At 40.5% G+C, this 24,383-nt stretch overlaps 1 protein-coding gene across 2 annotated transcripts; it reads right to left on the bottom strand.

The window, feature by feature from the left end:
* Nucleotides 1-1,964: 1,964 nt before the first annotated feature.
* On the bottom strand, nt 1,965-24,116 carry MSL3 (MSL complex subunit 3). 2 transcript variants are annotated; one of them, XM_060233961.1, is made up of 13 exons: nt 23,871-24,116; nt 21,746-21,828; nt 20,694-20,789; nt 19,529-19,626; nt 18,577-18,665; nt 17,901-18,023; nt 16,308-16,468; nt 14,007-14,165; nt 13,529-13,791; nt 7,451-7,560; nt 5,625-5,724; nt 5,162-5,246; nt 1,965-4,482 (listed from the first exon to the last, which is right to left on the bottom strand). In XM_060233961.1, exons 1-13 carry the CDS (start codon nt 23,967-23,969, stop codon nt 4,383-4,385), a joined length of 1,566 nt encoding a protein of 521 aa, XP_060089944.1. In that variant the 5' UTR covers nt 23,970-24,116; the 3' UTR covers nt 1,965-4,382. The 2 variants fall into 2 exon arrangements, 1 of the variants encoding a protein (XP_060089944.1); XR_009555182.1 differs by lacking the exon at nt 5,625-5,724 and having other exon boundaries at nt 4,465-4,482.
* Between the last annotated feature and the right edge of the window lie 267 nt (nt 24,117-24,383).

Genomic DNA, 24,383 nt, shown 5'->3' with positions numbered 1-24,383 from the left:
GGAGGTATACAGATTTTTTTCATACACCTGTTATTCATATACTATCTGTAAACTCATTTATTTTTTTATGAATTTATTTATATATTTATTTCTTATCCCATTGGGTGGGATCCTAGGTTTTCTGTTCAATCTCAACTAAATTCCTTCCTCACTGCAGCCTTTATGCTTCATGGCTTTTCTTCATCTGGGTCCGGAGAGGAGGGAGCCTTTTGTCTTTTGACTGCAGAAGTACTGGTTGGATCTAACCCTTCAAAATGCATTCTCCAGTTTTTATGCCATTTAACCATTAATATAATCTATTATATAGAATTCAAACTGTGTGTGTGTGGGGGGGGGGATCTTCCAGATGTTAAAAAAGCATGGCAGTAGTAGTAATTCCTGTCACCATGGCGCAGAAACCAAGGTCAAAAACAAACAGATGTGGGATCAACAACTGTTTTTAGAGTCCTTACCATGAGATGCAAGTACATCAGTTTCAATTTCTTCTCTTAACCAGGGCACTTAATTTCCATTTCAGTGAAACTGATGAGAAGCAGGGGTGGGAGAATGGAGCTGCTGCCTTAAGTCAGTCTCCAAGCTTTTGGTGGTGAAACTGACCGAAGCTGCAGTGCCGCTTCCCTTTCTTTCCCTAGCTTTTAGGAGAGTAGTTTACGGGGGGCACCTGCTTTGGCGTTAGGGGTAGCTTGCCCCCCCCCCCCCCCAAAATGCAATTCACTCCAAACTTGGAAAGCAGGTAGAGGAAAGTCCACTGAAAAGGTTGCCATAAGTCTGGCACTCGGGGGCCATTCTATGCCTTCCCAACATGAATGAACCAATGAACCACGGATCGTTTGGGAAATAAAAAACCCCCACAAATTGAACCAAACCACCAAATTGGGCAACAAACAAGCCATGAAATTAAACAAACCACCATTTTTGCATTCTGTGCACATCCTTATTCCCAACCCCAGAGGAAAAAATAGGGCTTTACAACAGCCCATAGATCTTTCCTTCAACTATGCATCTTCACTGCATATTGTTTCTTGAGATGTGTTTTAAGTGTCAAGACTACTTAGCAGTACTGTTTCCTTCTCTGTGCCAGAGTATGTGTTGTGAGGTTTCTTCACAGACTTTTCCACCTACCATTGCTTCAATTCCATCTTCTGTCCTTTTCCTCAAGCTATCTTCTCCTTCACCTGCCTTTTCTGCCAAACATTTCTGAATCCATTTAGTAGGGCCACTTTCTTAAGTCACTTGGTTTCTTATCACTTAGTTTCCATGCATTCCTGGACTCTTTCCTGTTATCTTCCTATCCCACCATACTATTCTGTCCTGAGCCAGCGTAACGTTTTAATCACAACCAAGCTTAACTTTCGCCCTGCAAATAAAACTGAAAGTGTAAATGCATCTGCAGAACAGTTCAACCCATTGGTTTTGGTAGCTTCACAACAAGAATAAAACAGCAGACAGCTGGCAAGCTGATTCACATAAGGCAAGCTGATCTGCATAAGGAACAAACATGATTTCATTATGGAATTTTGTGTTATGCCAGTCTTGAAATTCAGGAGCAGGCCCCAACCTGCCTACATGAAAAGCCAGAGACCTCAAATTTATTCACTCTTTTATAATTGGTGCCCTCCTGTCTGCTTGAATATCCTTCAGCACCTGTGGGAGCCATTCTGCACTGTTACCATCATAAATTAAAAGAGAGGAAGGCCTAATTTGTCAGATGGAGGGAATTGATGGCAAACCTACTAGGCAGGCACTTCTCCTTCACACAAATAAAAGCATGCCTCTGGCAATACAAGCTGAATAACAAACTTGCTCCAGTTTGGAACTGGAACTGGTTTTATTCAAGAAATGTCACCACATATAACACAACTTGGTAACAGCCATCTTTAAATATATTTATGAGAACTCTTGCTGCTGTATCTATTTTGCATTACCACCAAAACGTTTTTTCTTAACAATGATCATTCCCAGGGTGATTTAGAAAAAGAATTTAATGTGAAACATGAAGTGTAAAATAAGAATCTACATGATCACTGATTTCAGCAAAGAGATACAAAAGGGAACTTTAGTGTTAACTGGGTGCTTACGGTGTGACAGATGTAGACATTTTGCAATCACAACAACAGGAAAGAGACAGCTGCCACCGCAAAAATGACTTGGTCCATTCCCATAAGCAATCTGTCAAAACAAGTCTTTCTGTGCAGTAATGTACCCTATTACAGAATCACCCTGGGTTTAAAAACATGCCAATTTTGTGAACCAATGCTTAACTGAATAGAAATCCATACAATTGCTACTCTAAGTAAAAGCATGAAAATGACCTTCAAACATTTTGGTTGCATCCTTGCATGGATTATGACCAACCACACTCTGGGACAGGCAAAAGTTCCTAGCTGAGGAAAATAATGACCGTGAATCAGTAAGAGCCAAAAGGCCAGGCTGGACACATGCATTCTTAAAATACGTTGTACAGATAAGCTTTTAAAAGATGTGTTCTCAAAGACAGAGTTTTTGTAGTCTAACAGTTGTCACATAAAAGCATGAATTCAGCTACAAGCCAGCTTTTTTTATGGCTGTTCACTGACAGGATGAAGGAAAACAGTATTTTGCATGCATTGTGTTTCAACAAACTAAAAACTTATAAATCAATTTCGGAATTATTCTACATTAAGTATCTTACTGATATTTAAATACTTTGTACCAAAAATATTTACACCAAGGCAGACAATAGTCTTCCCATTATAAAACTTCAAATCCAAGACCAAATTTAAAGCTCTTAGGACCTAGGGTTTAGAAAGGTGGTATCTTCTTGGAACCAACCAATCCACAAATCTAGCCCTTTCAATAGTACGAGTCTAAATGCTGCACAGATCTTATTCTAACCTGGTAGTAAGGTCATACTGGGATTTACAGACATGTAATTCAGATTACAAGCCCTCAGAAGGCCTATAACAGACCAGTATGAGATAACTGTATGAAGGCCTACAAAGTATGTACACAGGTCCAGAGTTTGGAGTGGTTTTTTTCCCAGTGGTTTACCATTAAGCACACACCTTGATTTTCAGTTTAAGATAATGGAGGTGCCTTTTCATTTTGATACTAATTCACTTAAATTGACCACTCCAGTACATAAATTAGATGGTGCAACTTTAAACTGTCACAAACTATTATGGGAATGTGAACCAGTTGCTTCTACTGCAGAAACCTTCCTAGGCAACAGAGTCTTCTAGCTTAATCCGTTTTATGCAAACAAGTCTCCAGTTACATCCCAAGATGACCAATACAAACTCCAGTACAATTAATAGTGTTTATAAAAGCACAACTGCTAAACAATCATACTGCACAAGTGATAACCTTTGGGATCATCTGCCTGTCTTCAGATCACCTAATTTTTTAAGTCATCAAACTATTTGTTGGCATGGGCAGCAAAATTCTGCATGCAAATTTTATTTAAGTCTGCCCAGTACAGGGATGATAAGTGTTGATTTTCAAATGGCAGTAGCCACATTATGACCAAGACAACAAACTAGAAAACCAGTGATGTATTTCTATATCTCTATACAAACAGTAATGTATACATTCCTAAAACTAGTCAAAATATGCCCTTTTCAAACTGAACAACCCATATCTTACCTTGAATTATAAGTCATTGTTTAAGAAGTTTTGCCTAAATGTTGCTTTACCATTTTTCTTCCTAAGAACTCTAGGTACACACTGTTCTTAACAACTATTTACACAAATCACCAAAACAATTCAAATCATGTGTTTGGATAAATTAGTCCAAGAACAAGCTATTCAGACACTGCCAATCCTCCTACTGTGGAAAGCAGTAAATACATTCTTTTACAGCAATCCCAAATTCCCCTCTCCCCATAAATGCATCTCAAAAATAGAGATCATGCTAAGAAGCTAGTTGCACATTCTTCTGCAAAGAGAATTTTGATCATCATAGCTTCCTATAATGAAACATGAATTCCAATTGTGAAAAAGAAAGCTGGTACAATGCACCTTCTGCATTCATCTTAAACACCAAGGTGATGTTGAGAGTTCAAACCGAAGCAAGCTTATGTTAAAGTGGAATACAGCATAAAGTTAATTCTCATGAAGCCTGTTTTTATTCCTTTTCCTTGCTTCAGTTGTATCCAGTTCTGTGCATTAGCAGTCAATGCAGAGCTTCACTTATCTAGCAGTGAAGGTTATCTAGCACTAGAATGCAATGTCAGCGTAACTTTGAAATAAGAAAAAGATGCACTCTTGTCAAAAGAATGACAACGTTGAAGAAACTTTTGAGATATCAGAATGACGACACTTTGCCATTTTCTCTCCTCATTCTGAAGCAGTACGGTAAATAACGGAGTATGTACAACTGGGTTCTAGCAATATTCATAGCTTCAGTAGATGGCACGTGGATTCTTTGTGCTATAATAGGCCTCACAAGCAGCAACATAAGCAGATTCTGGAAAGAAGTCATCATGGTATTCTGCTAAAAACCTGGAAGAGCAGAGTACATATGATGTGCTTTAGAATGTATAGCATACATTTACAAGTAGGCAATGTTTTAAAATATTTAACAATAAGTGGAAAAATGCAGACTAAGAAAGTGCAGAATATCATGTTTTTAGAGCTGTATTGCCTCATTTCAGTAATTTGCAAAACCATATAGTAGGACAGTATCTAAATATCATTTTAAGGGTGAAAACAGAATACAATATGTTTATTTCAAATTAGGAATATCTTCTTATAAATAGTGTGTGCTTCATGTCTTTTCATTAGGCAAAGAAATTCTTTTCAAGTTTATTCATTTAGCAAATTTTGGTCACTACCACTAGAGGTCACTGGTGACAATGGAAACCAAATCCTGTTAAGTACCACTTTCTTGTAGGTCCTTCTGCTACAAATACCATTGAAGATGACAGTTCCTAACCCCAGATGCAAAAATAAGTTTCCCAGCATGTTAAACAAGAACCATAAATAAACGTTTTAGGCAGAATCTCCTATTTTCATACCTTGAAGTTTAAGTGATTCTGCCCCCTGGTCCTCTCTCCCATATCTATTGTTCTTTAAGTTAACAGATGCCCTTAAATATTAAAGATCTAAAGAATCGATTTTTGATCTTGGATCGTAATAAACTGACTGAACATTAGGTTGTGAGACAACAGTATCAAGTTACCTTAGAAACAATTCAAAATGCTTCACTAATGCTTTTAAGTTCTTGTCAGGAAAGCTCATCTTCCCAAGAATCTCTGGAAGCTTTACTGTAAAAGGAAAGGAGAGAAATATGGTTTTTTCATCACTTCCCACAGTGTTCCATTTGAACATAATATATCTCACTGAACACTTTTTTTCCCACCAAAGTAATCCATAGCATTGAACTAACTTCTCTATTGACATCTACTTGGATCATCATGCATACTTTCAAAGTTATAGCCTACTTATGCTACAGCAAACTTCAGCAAAGATTTACAGCTGAGATTTTATGTACAATTTTTGGAAGTAAGTCCCACTAGACAAAGTATGATGCAATTCCAAGTATACATGCATAGAATTTGTTGAATGAATTAAGATCACACACAAGCCCTTTTAGATGTTCAATGATGATGCACAGATTTTAAAGAATGAAAACTGTATTTTACCAAACATTCGGAGCAAATGCTGAGACCCATAAATGTAAGAGGGTGGTGGTGGTTGATCATCTAGGGGATAGTTCTCTGGCATAAGTTTCCATGACAACACCTGAAGACAAGAGAGCATTCACGAATATATGATCAACAATCATATTCCTAGATAACAGTGGTTGGAGATCCTATTCGATAGTGGCAAAGAATGCTGTTGTAATTCTGTTAGTAATTAGAAATTATGACTTTCAAATTTTTGAGCTTGGAATCAATTTCAGAGAAACAGAAATGCACTTACATTAATATAAATTATATGGAAGAATCTGCGACAACCTGATAGAGGTTCTTGTTTCCCCACTGTCTTTCCAACTTGAAGCTTTCCTGTTTCCATAAAGCCTTCATAGACCTTTATTGGCATATCCCCCTTTCCTTCCCTCTTGATGTATCTTAAGCCTCTCTTTTCCTTCTTTTTCCCACCTTTATTTTCGTATTTTTCTCCCTAGTGGCCTTTGCCCATCCAATTAACTCACTCAGTTTTCCTTCTAAGAGCTCAGCTTTCCCTTCTTTTGCTCTTCTCTCCCTATTTTAGACCATCTCTTGGAATTTGGATGTTCAGAATATTGCTGGTTGTCAGGCACCCCTCTAACGGCCACTCTGTGGTATGTTTTTCAGAAACAATCACATACTGCTTCTTTGACTTCTTTTTTTTTAACCCTATAATTTTTTTTAGCATTCTATCTGAAAACTTGGGGCTTTTTTTCAGGCTTGTACAAAAATACCCCCAATGTATGGCCCACTGCAGATTTTTTTGATCTATATCTTGTGGCTGTTGTTCAGAATTAGATATAATGATATGCAGCCTTTCCTGGCAAAAATATGATCTAGCCACCAGGCTAGTTACTTAACACACACTATATAGTGCTTTCTATGACAGCTGTTTGGAAACTTCTACTTTTAGTTAAACTATTAGTTAAACTGGAACAGGAAAACCATATCTTGTCATTGTTAAAATAATTATACTGGCTACCAGCATTTGTCTGGACACATCAAAAATGCTAGCTTTTATCTAAAATGTCCTAACCAGCCAGGGCCTAGGATACGTGAACAATTTCCATATGTTAAAATCAGCATCAAAGGACAGTCTTGAATATTCCTCATTGACAGAGTAGCCTTGCAACAGTGATGGCGCCCCGTAAAATTGTTGTCCCATATCTGTGTAACTAGGAACAACTGCAACAGTTTTGATGCACCAAAACATATTGTTTCAAGGAACTTTTAGTGAGTTGTAGGAGTGCTAATAGCTCTATATTCTGTAACAGGTCTGAATCTTGGAGTTTCTTGGTATTTTATTCCTACTGATAGGTTTTAGCTTGTTGCAAGGTGCCTTGGAAATTAGTTAGAAATTTGGTTTATTAGTATTTCAGATAACACTTAGAACTGAAAGTATTGCCAAACCTGAATTCCAACCCCAAAATAAATCTGAAATTTTATTCTGTGTACCTAACTAAATCCCCAAAGAAGCAAAAAGTTGGTTTGATTGCCTGGAACTGGAGCTAAGGTGTTTGAGGTTCATCTCCAGCCCACATAAAAGTCTTTTGGACAAGGATTTGTTTTAGTTTGGCTTCCTGATTTTAATCCCAATAATACTTATATTAACCAAGTTTAAGTTTTAATGTGCCTCTCTTGAAACTTCATCACAAAATATATGCATCACAAGATATATACATCTTTCAGGACTGAATTAAGATGATTATAAGTGGGGTTCCACAGGACATTAATGCAGGAAATCCTATCCACCCGCTGGTGGAGACCTAAGAATTTTGTATAAGTTTATAAAGGTTTACCTCATTCAGTTCATTGTTCCTTCTGCCTTCAAAACCAGCAAATACTGCACTGCCCTCTTTGCTGGGAGTCAAGGTAATGGGTGAAGACGATCCACTGTGCACAGGGGTTTCTTCAGAATAAAAGCAGAAGTAATTTTATTTATTGATACAATGCGACCAGTGTTCTCTTATTTACCTGAATGTCTTCTACCAACTGGACTACAGAATCCCCCTGCCCACTTGATGAAAACTCCAATTATTTCCAGGGGGATACCATGGTCAACCAGACATGGTGTGCAGCAATTCTTGTTTTATTTACTTCCCACAGGGACGAACAACCAGGTGTGGATTCTTGATTCATACTTGGAATGGAAAAATTAAACAAGGTTGCTCTGGGAATAGTAAACTTTAGAAAAGTCTCAGACGGGGCAATAAGGTTTCAGCAAAGTACCACATAAAACCAAATTCAAGCTTAATTAGAAGAAAAAACACTGTTGCACTTACCTGTAACTATTGTCCCTCAGGCTGTTTTTAGGGCAGGCACACATTGGGACTGTCCAGGTGCAGGCCAGCCAGCAGAAGACTTGTCCAGCTTTTTCTTCTCTCTTTAGAAGCTAAATGGATCCCCTCCCCTGCAGAGTGAGTTAGTAGACATCTTCTCACTCAAATGGTCATGTTCTCCAAAGGGAAGGATTCCCCTTTCCCTCAGTTCTAAAACACCACCAGCAAGCACCCCAGGAGAAGTACCCAAGAGAACTCACAGGAAGGCAGGAGGGAGGGAATGTGTGCCTGTACAGAAGACAACTCAATGAGTTACAGGTAAGTGCAACACTGTTTTCATTGGTCTTCTGTGCAGTCCCACACTGAAAGACTGTAACGCTACTCACCAAGGAGGTGCGGTTGATGCGTTCATTGAAAAAGAGTACAGGACTACCTTGCTGACTGAAGTCTCTTTTCTCGCATTGACACAATGTAGTATTTGACAGACGTATCCTAGCATGACTATGTTGGCTGTTCTGTAGATTTCTGTCACTGGAGTTTCATGTGTAAAGGGTGTGGAGGCAGCTTGAGCTCTGATGATATTGGGCTCCGATGATCAATGGACATGACTGCTTGCCATGATCATACCACTATCTGATAGCCATTGTGACCCACCTGGAAAAGCCTGGGAGTAAGGTGTCCTATCTTTGGAAAGATAGCATACAAAAAAGCATGCTGACTTTCTGAAAGGCTTTGTTGTATGCACATAATAAAGCCCTTTTGACATCTTACGTTTGTAGAGCATTTTCTCAATCAAGTCAATGAGGTGGAAAAGAAGGGTAAAATGATGTCCTGTGACAAATGAAAAAGGGAATCAATTCTGGGCAGGAAGCACAACACAACGTTTTCATTGTGAAATTTTATAAACGGGAGGTCAGCTCACCCATCCTCCAAGCTGAAATAATAGTCACCGGCAGGGCTTTTTTTGAGCAGGAACACACAGGAACGCAGTTCCAACTGGCTTGGAGTCAGGGGGTGTGGCCTAATATTTAAATAAGTTCCTGCTGGGTTTTTTCTACAAAAAAAGAGCATAAGAAGCTCTGATGCATGGCTTCCTAGTGTTAAGGAAGACCTGGTTCACATGATCTAAGAATTTTATATTGATGGGTTCAGTAACTAGGCTGTCAGATGTAAACTGCCCACCTTGTGATGTAACATCAACTCCTTGTGTAGATGGTGAAAACACTCTTTGCTGAAGATATCACGGTGTGTGCTGGTATGGATGAGGCGCTTAGAATGGAATAATTAAACAAGGTTGCTCTGGGAATAGTAAACTTTAGAAAAGTCTCAGACTGGGCAATAAGGTTTCAGCAAAGTACCACATATGGCTGTTGTTTGTATCTAAAAGAGGACCTCAAGTGATATGGTATAGTAGGAGGTGCAGAGATGCCAAAAGAATGAACAGTTTCCTTTTTCTTTTTTATTAGGGACAGAACCTCATCTATCCTGGCTGTAGGCTTGCCAGTCCCCAGGTTCTAGTGGGGATCCCCCAGTTTTTCAGGCTCCTTCCTGCTGCCAGCCAGCTGGCTGGCAAGGGAAAGTCCCATTCCAACAGCTATAATGTGGCTTTACATCCTGACAGACTTAGAAGATGCAACTGTTTGTGTTTTGGAATGTGTATGTGCTTTTAAATCTCAGCAGCAGGAAAGCAGGGAGCAGGGTGAGCAGGCAGAGTCACCAGTGAAGCTTATAGAAAGGCAAAGGGTAGAATTTTGCATTCACTTCAGAAGTCATTTTTATAGTAAAATGGATATGAAAGTTAGCTAGAACTTGATAAGATGGAGGAAAACTCCACCCCCTAGGCTGCTGTCCTTTCCTGTTCCTGTCTGAAGAAGCTGACTGAAATACAACAGATGATTATATTCAGCAACTCCCATAAGTAAATTACCCCAGGAAGATCACAAGTGTGTGGGCTTGCAAACTCCATTTATTTTGGTTGCTTTGTGAGTATGTGTGTATATCCCTTTAAAAAGCCATGCTTTGAAATGCTTTCAAAGGCTGACAAGGGGACTTGCGGGGGTATGACAAATTTCACTTTCATTTAGTGGAAGTGCAGCTGCCAGGGTAGGCAAAAAAAGAGGATGAGGAAATGAAGACTGTATCCAGGGGAACTGCACTGCTGTATTTTTATTTATTTACTTAGGGGGTGGAAAGGTCTCCTGGCTCCACCCCCAAAGTCCCCATATATTTCCTGAGTCAGACCTGGCAACCCTACCTGGCTGAAAAATGTGTGGCTCCTTTGAAAAGAAGGCCCTCAACCTTATGGTGTGCCTCCACTGGGAGAGTGGTGGATCAAAGCCTCACAAGTTTGTGAAGCACAATGGCCAAAGCGATTGCCCTAGCTGATGAATCTGTGGCATGCCTTCTCACGTTAACTTGTTGTTTTGGAAAGCAAATACCTTCTGCTTAGAGGAGTTTTGCTGATTATTTTTTTGTCATCTGGTAGGTGATTCATGTAGAAGGCCATCCTCTCCCACAAAAACTGCCCATTATTTATTCTTAAATTAAGTGCCAAGAAGGAACAGGCTTTCCTGCTAATGGCATCAATATTTTGGCCCTCTCTGTCAGCAGGGAATGTGTGGGTACCTAGGCAATGACAAGCCTGCATTTCTTCTGCTCAGGACTTCTTTTGTAACAGGAACTCCTTTGCATATTAGATATTGAAGAAGATATTGGATTTATATCCCGCCCTCCACTCCAAAGAGTCTCAGAGCGGCTCACAATCTCCTTTACCTTCCTCCCCCACAACAGACACCCTGTGAGGTGGGTGGGGCTGGAGAGGGCTCTCACAGCAGCTGCCCTTTCAAGGACAACTCCTGCGAGAGCCATGGCTGACCCAAGGCCATTCCAGCAGGTGCAAGTGGAGGAGTGGGGAATCAAACCCGGTTCTCCCAGATAAGAGTCCGCACACTTAACCACTACACCAAACTGGCTCTCCTAATATGCAGGAACTCCTTTGCATATTAGGCCACATAACCCTGATGTAGCTAATCATCCAAGAGCTTACAGTAGGCCCTGTAAGAAGAGCCCTGTAAGCTCTTGGAGGATTGGCTACATCCAGGGTGTATGGCCTAATATGCAAAGGAGTTCCTGCTACAAAAAAAGTTCTGCTTGTGCTACAAGAGATGATGGGCCTAGGTGTGCAAACAGGTATGGACATCCCTCCAGCTGTACCCTGTAAAGGTTTCCATTATAGAAGTGATGGAAATCACAGATGACACTGGAAAAATCCAATATACCTTCCAGCATTAGGAATGTGATTGTTCCCAGTGAGTCCAAAGAGATCTTTTCCATGGGCTTTGGAACAGAAGAGACCACCTGAATTTCTAGGGACTTGGCCACCTTGATCATCTGTTTAGCATATAAGATGGAGATCCTCAATGGGTGATATTGGATCCACTATTTCGTTAAGATATGGATCAGATGGCTAACCAGAGATCTGCTCCGACAGGAAAGCTGTGGCCTCCTCCTTGGAACTGGAAAAGGTAAGCAGATACTGTGCAGGAGGAGAACTGAATAGGCTGAGTTCTGAAAAATACGGGGAAGTCACCCATTCCTGCAGGAAGGGGAAAGGATAATAAAAAGAATATTGCTGCCAAGGAGGGACCACATATGGCTAAGGTGCTTGTTGTGGAGGCTCTGGGAGTGAGACCAGATCCAAGGAAGCAGGTGGCTGGGGCTTAGGAGCTGTTTTGACTGCCTTCAGACAATGAAGGGACTGATGTTCTAGGAGGAGATGGTGTTCTAGGAGGTGGCAAGTCCTGTTGAGCAGGTGCAACAACCAAAGAATTTGGAATGGTTGGAACCAGTAATACCACCTCAGAAATCTGACAATTCAGAGTGTTTTTACAGGATGCCTGGTTTTGGCCTTAGCCTTTTGAGGAGAGGCTTCAAAGCGCATTGAGAATGCTCAGGTGATTCAGGTTAGTGTCTGGGTGGAATCAACCTCAGTCCCAGTGGGACTGACAGCTGATCCATTATGCCTGGTGACTGAGGATCATTTGCAGCTGCTCCACCAAGGCTGAAACTTTCACAGCAGGCTTTCAAAGCATCTTATGGCTTTCTCCCAAAACCTAGCCTTCAATCTGGCCACTCTACTGGACCATGCCTTCTGCATGAACTGAAGGCACTGCTTGCAATCACCAGTATTATGCCCTTCTCTGATGCACAGGAGGCAAATGGAATGCCTGGTGCCCTTCACTGAGGCATAGGAGGCAAAGGAAATGCCTATTGGAGCAGGTCTTTATCGTCCACACTGGGAACACTTTTCGAATAACATCTTCTGTGACATTTCTAACAAGAAGGGCAATTATTCTGTGATGAATGACTGAAGAGGCACAGAAGATTGCTGGAATATGTCCTTGCACAGCAGTGGTGAGAAATAAACTGAGACTCCACCCTTCAGAGCACTTGAGAGGGAAAATGGCTACTAACTCGCTCTGAGGGGGAAGGGGCTCTCCCTTAGCTTCGAAAGAGAGAAGAAAATGTCAGAGAAGTCCTCCAGTGGCTGGCCTGCGCCTACACAGTCCCAATGTGGAACTGCACAGAAGACCTCAGGTGAACTATATTTTTCACTTCACACATGAAATAAATTCAGTGAGTATCAAATATTTGACTCATTACTCACTTTATAGTTTATTAGGGTAAGAATGGTATGATTTAATCAGCATTCTTATACTTATTGTAAGCATCCATATGAAAGCCTATGCTACAGTCTTCTTCCTCAAGACAGACAGGTGAACAGGTACAGGATACCAATAGTTAATATCTTTGCCAGTGACCCAGTTCAATAGGTTGTGTGTACTGAGACAATATAGCCTTTTGAATATTTGAAGAATGAGCATGCTGCTTAAAGAGCGGGAGCAAAAATGTGGTTTGTTACAACGTAAATACTTATTTCAGCTTCTAACAACTTATTACTGCAATGGAATTTCTTTGCAGCTACTTCTACAAGACAATCAATCTGGAGCTAGACAGAAAGGATCTATGGCTGCCATCAAACAAGCAGCTGTGTGCCTAGCAGGAGAAAATCTGTGACAGCACAGAGCTGCCTTGCCCGCCTTGTTTGCTGCTGCAAGCAAATATGACATTGTCTCATGTGCTTTGCATTACTATACTGTACAGAAGAAGAACTGCAGATTTATACCCCGCCCTTCTCTCTGAATCAGAGACTCAGAGCAGCTCACAATCTCCTTTATCTTCTCCCCCCACAACATACACCCTGTGAGGTGGGTGGGACTGAGAGGGCTCTCACAGCAGCTGCCCTTTCAAGGACAACCTCTGCAATAGCTTTGGCAAACCCAAGGCCATTCCAGCAGCTGCAACTGGAGGAGTGGGGAATCAAACCCAGTTCTCCCAGGTAAGAGTCCATGCACTTAACCACTACACCAAACGGGCTGCTGTTTTCTTTCCACTACATGTACAAACTCCATGGAAATGACTACATTCTCTGCCCTGATCTATAAAGGTGAAGTACAATAAATTAAAATAGATTTTAAAGGAAAATTACTCCCCCACTCCATAGATTTAAAGATCTCATCTTGGAACAAGCCACTTAACTCTTTTCAAGATGCAAAAACAACTTTGGCATTGAAGCAGGAGTCTCAATGTTGCGTCGTTTTGGTTGTGGAGAAGCACTACTTTCCGACAGTCTGTCGCAATTGGATGTATGACGGGTAGAACGCCTGAGAGACTGCAAGATTTCAGGTTCAGCTTTCCGCCTTTTAGGCGTTGTCGATTCTCCTGCTATAGGTTGGCTGTCTGTGGACTGTGGAGTTGATGGATTCAGAAGAGGTGGACTTGGGGAAAGCTCTTCTTGATTTCTGAGGACAAAAGAAAGGAGGAGGAACCAGGTTGTAAGTTTGTGTGAGGGTGTTTAAACAACTGTGTAAACAAATTTCTTCCTTCCAAGGGCTTTTTGTTCATTAACTTTAAATACAGATGCTTGTACAATAAAACTTAAATGTACTGCAACTGCACAGTGTATTTAAAAACTGTTCCAGAAAGAATATACTAAAATCCAGAGCACCAAACCTACCTGTTAGTATTTGCTACACTCTCTTTGATGGGAAGAAAGAATTTGGAAGAAGTCACCTTCTTAAATTGGGCTTGCTCATAAGGATAGAGTAAAATCAGTGGAAGAGTGAAGTCAAAGGTGATTCTTAACCCGTCCACCATTTCTTTACATAACTCAACGCTAGAAAATAAAATGGATATTATATTAGGTGAATGTTAATATTCCATAAAGTCATTGACAGATTTCTGTAAAAAATTTCAACAGACACAATACTTCATACTCAACACAAAGTTAATAGAAGTTGCTTTTCTTGACTGCAAATAAGTTTTGGTTGGTTAACTCCTCAATTCCCCCAACAGCAGAGGTGCAATCTTTGTCTTATCACATTGAGCAATGGTCGTTTTATGGCACTGAACTGTGGAGTCTTGCAGAGTGTTTCTGAACACAAGATCATGGACAATATGCTTACTCTGCTAAGCTCAGGAAAAGGACTCAAATTAATTCATGTTTTGCAACATTTTTGAAGCACTCAGTGAACAAAACACAACACAGATCAGGAGACCTACAAAAACCTCTCAAGGCTGGAATTGGTGGGGAAGGGGAGAACTGCCACATAGCTGTGCTTTGAAGGTGCTCCAAGAACCCCAGAAATACAGCACAACACCCTGCCCTCCATCTCAGCTCTAAGCTTGTGATGAGAAATGAAACTCTTATGCTTGTCAATACTATAAGGATACATTTGAAGCACTGTTATGCATATTGCTTCTGCAGCTAAAGCAATCACAGGACAATGACTGACAAGAGCATGATCTAGCCCAGAAGTCATTTGTTACGAGGGCCAGATCTGACATAAGTGTCACTTCGTTGGGCTGGGCCATGTGTGCCATCAAATGTAACACAAGGTACTGGAAATATAAACTTTATAAAGGTGATTTGAGATGTCGAATGACAATAGAAGGTGAAGGACAATAGCAGGCTTGATTGTGATATACAGAGGGGTGGTAGGTATGGAAATACCAACACTGGTAATGAGACAGGAAACCTAGGTCTCAATTCCATCCAGAAGGATTCAGTCCAGGAGGGTGCAAAGAATAAATGGACATAAGTCTTATATTAGAAACCACAACATTTGGTTGATGACCTAAGAGTAGAAATGCTCTTACAAAGGAATTTCAAAAGGAGATTAGAGAGACTTTTGCAACTGATAATGAACCTCAAGACAATGCATCCTCCAGGACTGAATTGAGAACTAGTTCTCCTGTCTCATTGCTAATGCGTGCTATTCTCTTTTGACATCAGAAATCATTCCTCTCTTCAAGATATAAGGACCAATCCAAGTGTTCTAATTCCTAATCAGGGTATTTTTGAAAGAAAATAAATGCAGATAGGAACAGCAATATCCATTAAAAAGCTTTTCAGAATATCCATTAAAAAGCTTTTCAGAATAAGCCAAAATAATGTTCTCAATGTACATTGTACTTGTTAGAAGAATCCATCCTTCCACCCTCCCTCCCTCCAAAGAATACATGTGCTTGCATGCAAAAGTTTATACCTGGAATAAATTGCTATTTATAAATTGCTAGCCAGTCTGGTGTAGTGGTTAAGTGTGCGGACTCTTATCTGGGAGAACCGGGTTTGATTCCCCACTCCTCCACTTGCACCTGCTGGAATGGCCTTGGGTCAGCCATAGCTCTGGCAGAGGTTGTCCTTGAAAGGGCAGCTGCTGTGAGGGCCCTCTCCAGCCCCACCCACCTCACAGGGTGTCTGTTGTGGGGGAGGAAGGTAAATGAGATTGTGAGCCGCTCTGAAACTCTTCAGAGTGGAGGGCGGGATATAAATCCAATATCATCATATTATTGTTCTTAAATGGGAGTCCAACATTGTTCTCTCTCTTTCCCTCTCCTTCATCCCCAAGAGGAGAAGCAGCCCTGGAGAAGCAAGCAGAAGAATGTGTGTGTGTGACAGAGAAAGGCACGCGTGCACACACACACACAGGCAGTCTTATCGTTGTATCTATCCCTAATGAAGCAGCCAAGGAGCTCTGTGTGTGCGTGCGAGAGAGAGAGACAGACAGACACAGACAGAGAGAGAGACAGACACAGAGACAGACAGACAAGAGTAGGAAGCAAAGAGCCACTGAGGGAGCTGGGGAGAAAAGCAATCTACTGTGCAGCTGCAGTCTTGGAAAGGAAGCAGGAGAAGGTGGTTGCCTGGATTTGAGCCCTTTGAAGGCCGGGTGCAGCTTGCAGACCAGACATTTGACACCCCTGATCTAGCCTCCAATGTATTTTAGACACATGGAAACAAAGAAGTTTTTCTTACTTCTTTTCTGGAGGGACATAGTGGAGATTCAGATTGGCATGCGAAGACATTTGATGGTGTCGAGATCTTTCATTGGCTGAAAAAGCAGCATTAATGGCAAAATGCTTCACATATGACTCCAGGATGGTAATTATATTTGTTTGACATGGCAATTTCACCAGCTGAAGAAGAAAGTTAATTAGTTGTCAGAACAATAATGATTAATTATGCAACTACATACTTACATGTTTGTATTACTTAAGGACTGCAAATGTCATTATTTTCAAAGGTTTTCAAATATAAAGGTTGGCACATTTTGTTTTAGGAGTGTGTCACAGGGGTTGTAAAGTTGTGAAGGGGGTGCTCCTTTAAAGCATCTTTTTCTATAAAAATTGCCCCTTCCCTCCAGGATACTATTTCCAGTAAGGAAGCAAATAGAGGACTAAAATAATTATCCATCTGAGTCCCAATTAGGGCTAATAGGCTAGTTCTACCAGCCTCGATTCAACACACCCACAATGCCAAAACTGATAGCTAACTCTTAAAAAAATACATCAGGATACACAACCATAGATCTTCCACATATCTCATCTAGTTACTCTTATTTATTCAGAGCTAAAGGCTGCATGTTTCACAAAATAAACTCAGTGAAACCATGCCTTTCCCCATCTACTTCCTCTTCTTGTATCAACACATTTATTGTATGCATGACTGGTGCAAAGAACTACATCTACTGCCTCTATTCCTCCTGATTTGGGGGATAAGGATTGCGGCTTGGATTCCATGCCTTGTTTTTGTCAGCACTCCTCTTCAATGTCCAGTGCTAGATGCTTTTTATCATGCAAGACCAATGTCTCTTGAGCTGCCAAAAAGTGCCTGGTGCCAGAAGAATGCACTCGGCAGATGAAAATTACTTCTTCAAAGCACAAAAAGGAGTGCAGATGTAAAGAAGGCAAAGAATGCAAGCCAGTAACACTCCTATACCAGACAGCATAACAAGTGAATGAAGGCCAGGGCTCCACCTAGCTTTTACTCAGAAAACCTCATGTACTGAAAAGTGTGTACATTTGTTCAATTCTACCAGTTTCAATCATGTTTATTTACAAGTGTGCTTCTAATTGCTATTCTAACATAATAACAGTACAATCCTAAACTTAATAACAGTACAATCCTAAACAGGTCTACCCAGAATTCTCCTCAGGTATAGTTATTTATTTAGTCTAAAGTTTATTATATGGTCAACAGACTTTTAATTAATTATTTAGCCATCAAGTTAGAGAAGTTTCTGTCCTATACGAGTTACAATTGGCGGCAGTGAGCAGTTGGATCCCAGATTAGTACAATTCTTCTGTCTGTAAAATAAGCCTAAGAAGGCACAGAAAAATTACTGGGGGAAAAAATACTCCACTTATTTTTATTTATTAAATTTATTTTTAAATTTAAATTTATTTCCCTCCCTTCCCAAAATGGGCTCTTTTTGTAATATCATTCTAAAATGAAATATTATTACTCCATAGTAGAAATCCGCTATTTAAATTGTTCATTATCAGTCCAGAAACTTCTCATTAAAAGCTGCACGAAGTTTACAGAAGTACGTTCATCAGTTATTTTTACCCGTTTTCTCCTGTTAATATAGTAACAATCTTCTTCAAGCTTCTTTTTTAAGATTTCAGGAATTTCAATATTTATTGCTTTTTCTTCCATCTCTCTTTTAGCGTGAGTCTCTTGTTCTTCTTTCTGAAATATAGCAAACAAAATTTTTAAGAAGGCTATTAAACCTTTTCATGTACTTTAGTTCAGGTACATAAGAAAACAGAACGTTAGAATTTGTAATGTAAAGTCATGCAAAGTGTATCATCTGATCTACTAAGACATAGCTGTTCAAAAGAATGGCATTTACAAAAGCTGTCACACTACAAGGATGTAATTTACCACAAGCATTTTTACAGTGAAAGCTAAAATGATGGAAATAAGCTCAGGTAACTTAACTAATATTGTTTCAAGCCCCACATTAAGCCAAAAGTTTTTTTTTTAAATCCACAGTAAGTGGTTATGTGACTCAAACAGCAGGCAGTTTTTTTAGTTTGGACACAAAGCTTGATGCTCCAGCAGTGTTAATGACTATGACAGAGAAAATGCTGGCCTTGTGAATCTCTAATTATGATGACTCTCCACTATCATTTTGCTTTGCCAGCCCATGAGCCTATCAAGTTTTGGTAACTACTAGTAAAGGGTCATCTGGCATTTCATTTATTTATGAATAGGATCATGCTATAACATACAAACATACCATTTCTGTCTTCTCATCAACGTCACTTTCTTCACTTTTTATTTCTTCATCAGTGCCTTCATCACTGTCATCAGAAGAACTGCTTATAGCTGTGTAAGAAAAAAAAGAGTTATTTGATACACTTATCCTACTTCACCTGACAAGGAGGTATAATCCCAAAACTAGAATTATTCATAGATTGCTAAAAAACCGTGTGTGTCAAATACAGAATTGATTTTAATTACGAAAACCAAATAAAGAGTTTTTGTTTTTTGGCATTGAACAAGAGCCAAAGTAGCATTAGAAAAGGTAACCTCCAGCATTTTCCTTTGAGTAGCACACCAAAAACAGAATAACCTCAAAATATGTAGGCCTTAACACTCAATTTACCAATTCAGGTTTAACTTCAGTATTAATCTACCAATTCTTCCAGTCACCTAAATCTTTAGTTCAGTCTGATATTTAAAGCTTGTTTTTTAGTCATTCCCTATGTAATCTGGTTGATTGGAACTAAGAAGGCTGATGGAGGCAGACAAAGCAAAACTTTCAGTTAAAGGTAGTATACAAAAGATCAGACTTAAAAGAGTTATACTTAAACTTAAAAACTGCATCAGAGTGAGTAGAAAAATCTATTTTCTGTTAATTACACACAAAATTTTTTAAACAACATTAAGTGCTGATTAAAAACAGCTTGGCTCAAAACAACTGATAATGATCTAGTGCTATTCATCCCTGCCTATTGATTCTATAACCCTATGAAATGCCATTACACACAGATTATTTTGTATAAATGATAACTAAATATTCTGACAAACTTTTATTTTGTTTACTAGTATGCATGGAACTTTCCCCCCTTAAAATGGCACACAGGACTCATTTCTTTTTTAGCATGAAATATTAATATAAAATATGCTTCTGTTTTAGAATACCTTTAAACAAGCATTGCTACTGTCATGAGCAAAACAAAACTTACAGTTTCCACTGCTCTCATCATTCTCTTCAGCAGGAAGGCTTTTCAGCACTGAGTCAACACCAGGCAATCTGCAACGCCCTTTCTTTCCTTTCCTTCTCCTAAAAGAGATTTAGGACAGGCAAAGCAATGTAACATTATTTTGCTACTTTCCTTTAAAACAGTAAAACATAAAAATACAGGAAAGTAAACATATTACTAGATTCCTCCTCTTTCCTAAACAGGAAGGATGACCTATTTCTGGTGTTTTCTCAGAGTTAATACTGAATCATCTTTATGTTTTGGGATTTACAAACTACCCTTCTGTTAAGATAGCCGTCTCCCCAGTCTATTTGGAAATTTGAAAATATTCAAAAGCCTTCTTCCAGCAACAGTCAGAGTAAGCAGAGTCAGGCGTACTGTTGCCTTGCTTCACACATAAAGAGCAGCAGCTGCAAGTCAGCAGTGGTGTAACCCTTTATCAGCTGCTGCTTCATTTTAAAGGACTAGCTCCAGCTGAAGAAAATAAGATCTCCCCAAACTATACAAAGTGATCTCATGGAAACAAAACAAACAAAAATCCCCAATCTGCTCCTTAAAAAAAAGGCAGAGATGGAAGCTCCTGAGTTACCATTGCATTTTCCTTCTCCTAAGGACAAGTGTCAGTCAGTCTCTCAAGTGACTTCTTCATTACCTTCTAAACTGTCCTAACTGATGGAGTCTTTCTTGCCTTAGAGCTTTAAGCAGGCTAAGGGCTTCCAAACATGTTGCTCCTCATTATAGTAACAGTGAGTGAATTGAACTGTGTCAAGGTACAGGGAACTTTAAATACCAGCAGAATCAAGAGAAAACTCGTGTGTGTACACAACAGCAGTTCCTTTCAACAAGCAGCACAACTGTATATATGTATACTTTATGAGTCACATACACAGTTGTGGCTCTCAAAATACTATTACACAGGACTTTCTTTGAAGAAAAAAACCAGCAGGAACTCATTTGACATCACCATTGTTCCGCACAGGGTTTTTTGTCGAAAAAGCCCAGCAGGATCTCCTTTGCATATTAGGTCACACCCCCTGACATCAAGCCAGCCGGAACTGTGTTCCTGCTCAAAAAAGCCCTATTACAGATGAATAATCATGAATTTCATTGTCTGTAATGTTTCAGATACTTAGCGAAAGATCCTTACATGCGAGCCACAGCTTTCCTTGCCAATTTACGTTGTAATCTACGGTTTTCATCAGTATCACGAAGAACGTGATCTTCGGCTGCCCATCTGTCCCAGCTAGGAATTGAAAAGTACAGCAACAGGCATGTATAAAAAAATAAAGGAAGACCAGGATGCTATGCATGAAATAAGTAGGATCTGAAATATGTAATTCATATTTACATATGATACTAATAAAATTTTGCATTTGTCAGCACCAGGGTTATAATGAGCAAACTTATGGACCTGTATGATCCCATGAGCAGATCCGATGAAGCTGCCTTATACTGAGTCAGACCAGCGGCCTCTCAGGGTCAAATACTGTATACTGACTAGCAGCAGCTCTCTGGGGTCTTGGGCAGAGGTTTTCCACATCACCTTTGACCCAGACCTTTTCACTGGAGAGGCTGGTGATTGAACCTTGGATCTTCTGCATGTCAAGCACGTGCTGTATTACTGTCAGAGCCCCTTTCCTTTGACCAGCCACCAGCAGAGAGCACATTATTGGCAGCAGTGAAAGTAGTCATTGGAAAAAGGCACAAGGCTGATGCAGTGGTGACCATTTTATAATTGGTGTAGTCACAACAGGAACCCCACCCTATTCATCCTCCCTGTTATGGGTGTAGACTTCTTATACCTGGAGTTCTTACAATATGACCCCCATAATAATCAGAATGCTAACACAGTACAACAGGAGGAAGGATAGTGGGGATATAAGTAAAACAAGATTTTAAACTATTTGATGTTAAAAATAAATACTAATAAGTAGCAAAAGTCACCAGATCACACGGATACTGTGAATTAAGCAAAAATGCAAAATTACTGATTCATGAAACATTAGATGAAGCAATGGGTTCAGTTGCATTGTATTTGATCAATAGTATATAATGTAAGTGGGTTTTTGACTGCCACAATTTCATCAAATGAGCATTAGAGATATTCAGTCCCTTTACATTTTATTGCATTTTATTGAGTAAAGCTCTTCACAAAGTTTTCATGACTTGGAAGAACTTTTATGTGATAGGTGTTCTCACCTTCTGTTCCAACCATTAAAATGGATCAGATATTCTGGAATCTTTCTTCCTTTCTCATCCTTCCCAATAACAATGTCAACAATCTGAAATCAAAAACAATTACTGTGAAGCCACATTAGCAATACTCTCAAGCAGAGTAATATTCAAATTATTTATTCTTTCACAAAATACTGCATTAAGCCAGAGGTTCCAAACCAAGTTATTTAGAAATACATTTCTTAAGTTTTCATTTCTAGTCAAAGCTACTAATTTCATTTCCAATCTGCCTTTTTAGTATGAGGCTGGCAGACAGAACCAGACTTAGAAGCCATTGCATTTGTGTTTCATAAAATGTTAAAAGAAAAATTAAAGCTGATACTGCATTTTTTAAAAGTGCCCACACTGTCCCACAGTAGGAATCCTCTAACTGAACTGAGTTTTGGATTCACTTTATCTAGAGATTTTAAAAATGCATTGCATGAGTAGCTTTTTATATATCTGACTTCAAGATGTGTCCTGAACTTCTGGAGACAGGATGGGTTAGAAATCCAAAGAAATCAACCTCATGTTCCAAAACCCAGAATTAGAAGCCCTACCAATTTTGTTTCCTATGTACTGCATTTTAAAAAAATCCTGCAAAAATGTAACATTGACAAAGAAGTATATCACAAATGCACCCTACTTTTGAATAAGTTCCAATTAAGTATGCTTGGGGATAGGATTAAGCAGGGCTTTTTTGGGGCAGGAGTGCACAGGAGCAGAGCTCCACCTAGGCTGGCCAGGGAGCTGGTTGGCATGCTGGGGAAGGCATCTTTAAATGCCTCCGATGGCTTCAGCCTTCCCCAACATGCCTGCTGCAGCGGGAGCACTTGGGAAGGCATGGGAGAGCTCCTGCTAGCCTTTTTCTACAAAAACCCCAAAAACCTGGGATTAGGTTAATAACATCCAAACCAAAATCATATCACTAGTATCAATAAGGTATCTCATTTAAGAGAACTGATGTACCATTTATGCCATCTAGTCACCATAAATGTACAGGAGATACTGCTTGATCCATAAATGTGGCAGAAACCACTATAAGGACAATGCAGGCTATTGTAGTCATATTTTGGTATGAATGGTTATGTTTTAAGGGGAAACCACACACACACAAATTCCTTTTTATTTAAAAACTAAGCTCCTTCCCCCACACAACAATCAGTCTTGAAAGACAGGAATAGTTAAATGATAAGACTGGTTTTAAAAGCAACATTGTAGGTTTCCCCCCTGTTATTTGATCACCAACTTCAGTAAACCGTTGGGAAATTTAAAAACAGTTGTGAGGCAGACAGACACTAGAATCTGATACAATACTGGCTACTTTCAGTACTCAGACCTTCAGACCTAATCCTCAAGCCATATAATACATTTTTCAAGTGCTTGGAATAGTTCCACGTATGTTTCACTGTAAAGACAGATACCTCCAATAGTCCACTCCCATACACATGTATTTATCGTATGTTTTTAAATACGGTGTACTCTGTTCTATGTTTATACAACATATTTAAGTCAGATGTATGAGCCGTAAACAAACCTCATACAGGTATTACTTTCTTAAGAATATTTATTGTTCTTTTAAATTCAAGGGGAGGGGGGCCGCTAAGTGCCCCCTGACTGTTTTACGTACCCCCCCCCCCTTTAAAACCCTGCCTACAGGCTGAGCTGCTCTGTCACCTTAGCTGGGCATCTCCTGCTCTGGCCTACGGGGGTAGAAGAGGCGCAGAGTGGGCAGTGGCAACTCTACCAGTGGAAATGGAGGGAGGCCTAAAGCACCAACACGACGGGGAAAGGGCCAGGATCGCATGTGCGGGAATCCCATCGGCTTCTCCGCGTCGCTCGTGCGCAACAGCGGAGACAGACTCTGACAAGATCCTTCCGCGACCTTTATTTATTTATTTTTCAAGCGCGACTTGAGAAGAATTGCTTCCTCTTTCCAGTCTCCTCTCAAAAGCCTGCCAGGGTGCTACAGCTAACAAGGCCGACCAGCCTCCCACTCCCAGGGACGGAAACAGTCCCCGGAAGCGCCCGAACAAAGAGGCCGTTTCCGTTAGGCTTTGCTCGCGAGCAAGCGAGAGAGAAGGCATGCGCGCGGCGGAAGGATCCCCACCTTGGCATCATAAAGCACTTTCGCTTTGGTCGGGTCCGGTTCGAAACAGAGAACTCGCTCCCCTTTGTGGAATTTAAATTTCATTCCCCGCGAGGTCATTTGTTCATCATGGCGAAAGGAAGACTCGGCCACGCCTCCACGCGAGCTCCAGGACCGCCTCGCTCCGCCCACTCTCGGGTTTCCGTCTGGCGTTAGAGCCGGCGGTGGCGAAAGAAAGACTGCGGGCGGGAAGCCCGTGAGGCGTTGCTTACATCTGTAACGCGGCCAGGGCTTGGCTTTGCCTACGCCCGGCCCGCCGGCCTCGCACCTCGAAAAGAGGAAGGGGGAGCCTTCTCCGCCGGCCTGCGGAAGGCGGGGCTTGTGACAAGGTGGCTGGGGAGGGTGAGGAGGACCGCCTTGTCCCTTGCCGGGCGAGGCAAGGAGAAACCAGGCGAAAGCAAAGGGATGGCCTCATCCGGGGCCGCTCTGCTCGGCCTCATCTCTTCTGGCGAGGGACGAGACTGAGCAGTGAGG

This window comes from Heteronotia binoei, chromosome 3 (assembly GCF_032191835.1).
Source record: "Heteronotia binoei isolate CCM8104 ecotype False Entrance Well chromosome 3, APGP_CSIRO_Hbin_v1, whole genome shotgun sequence".
In the NCBI taxonomy this organism is placed as follows: domain Eukaryota; kingdom Metazoa; phylum Chordata; class Lepidosauria; order Squamata; family Gekkonidae; genus Heteronotia; species Heteronotia binoei.
Note: the sequence above shows the minus strand (reverse complement) of the source record. Positions and strands in the feature narration are given on the sequence as shown.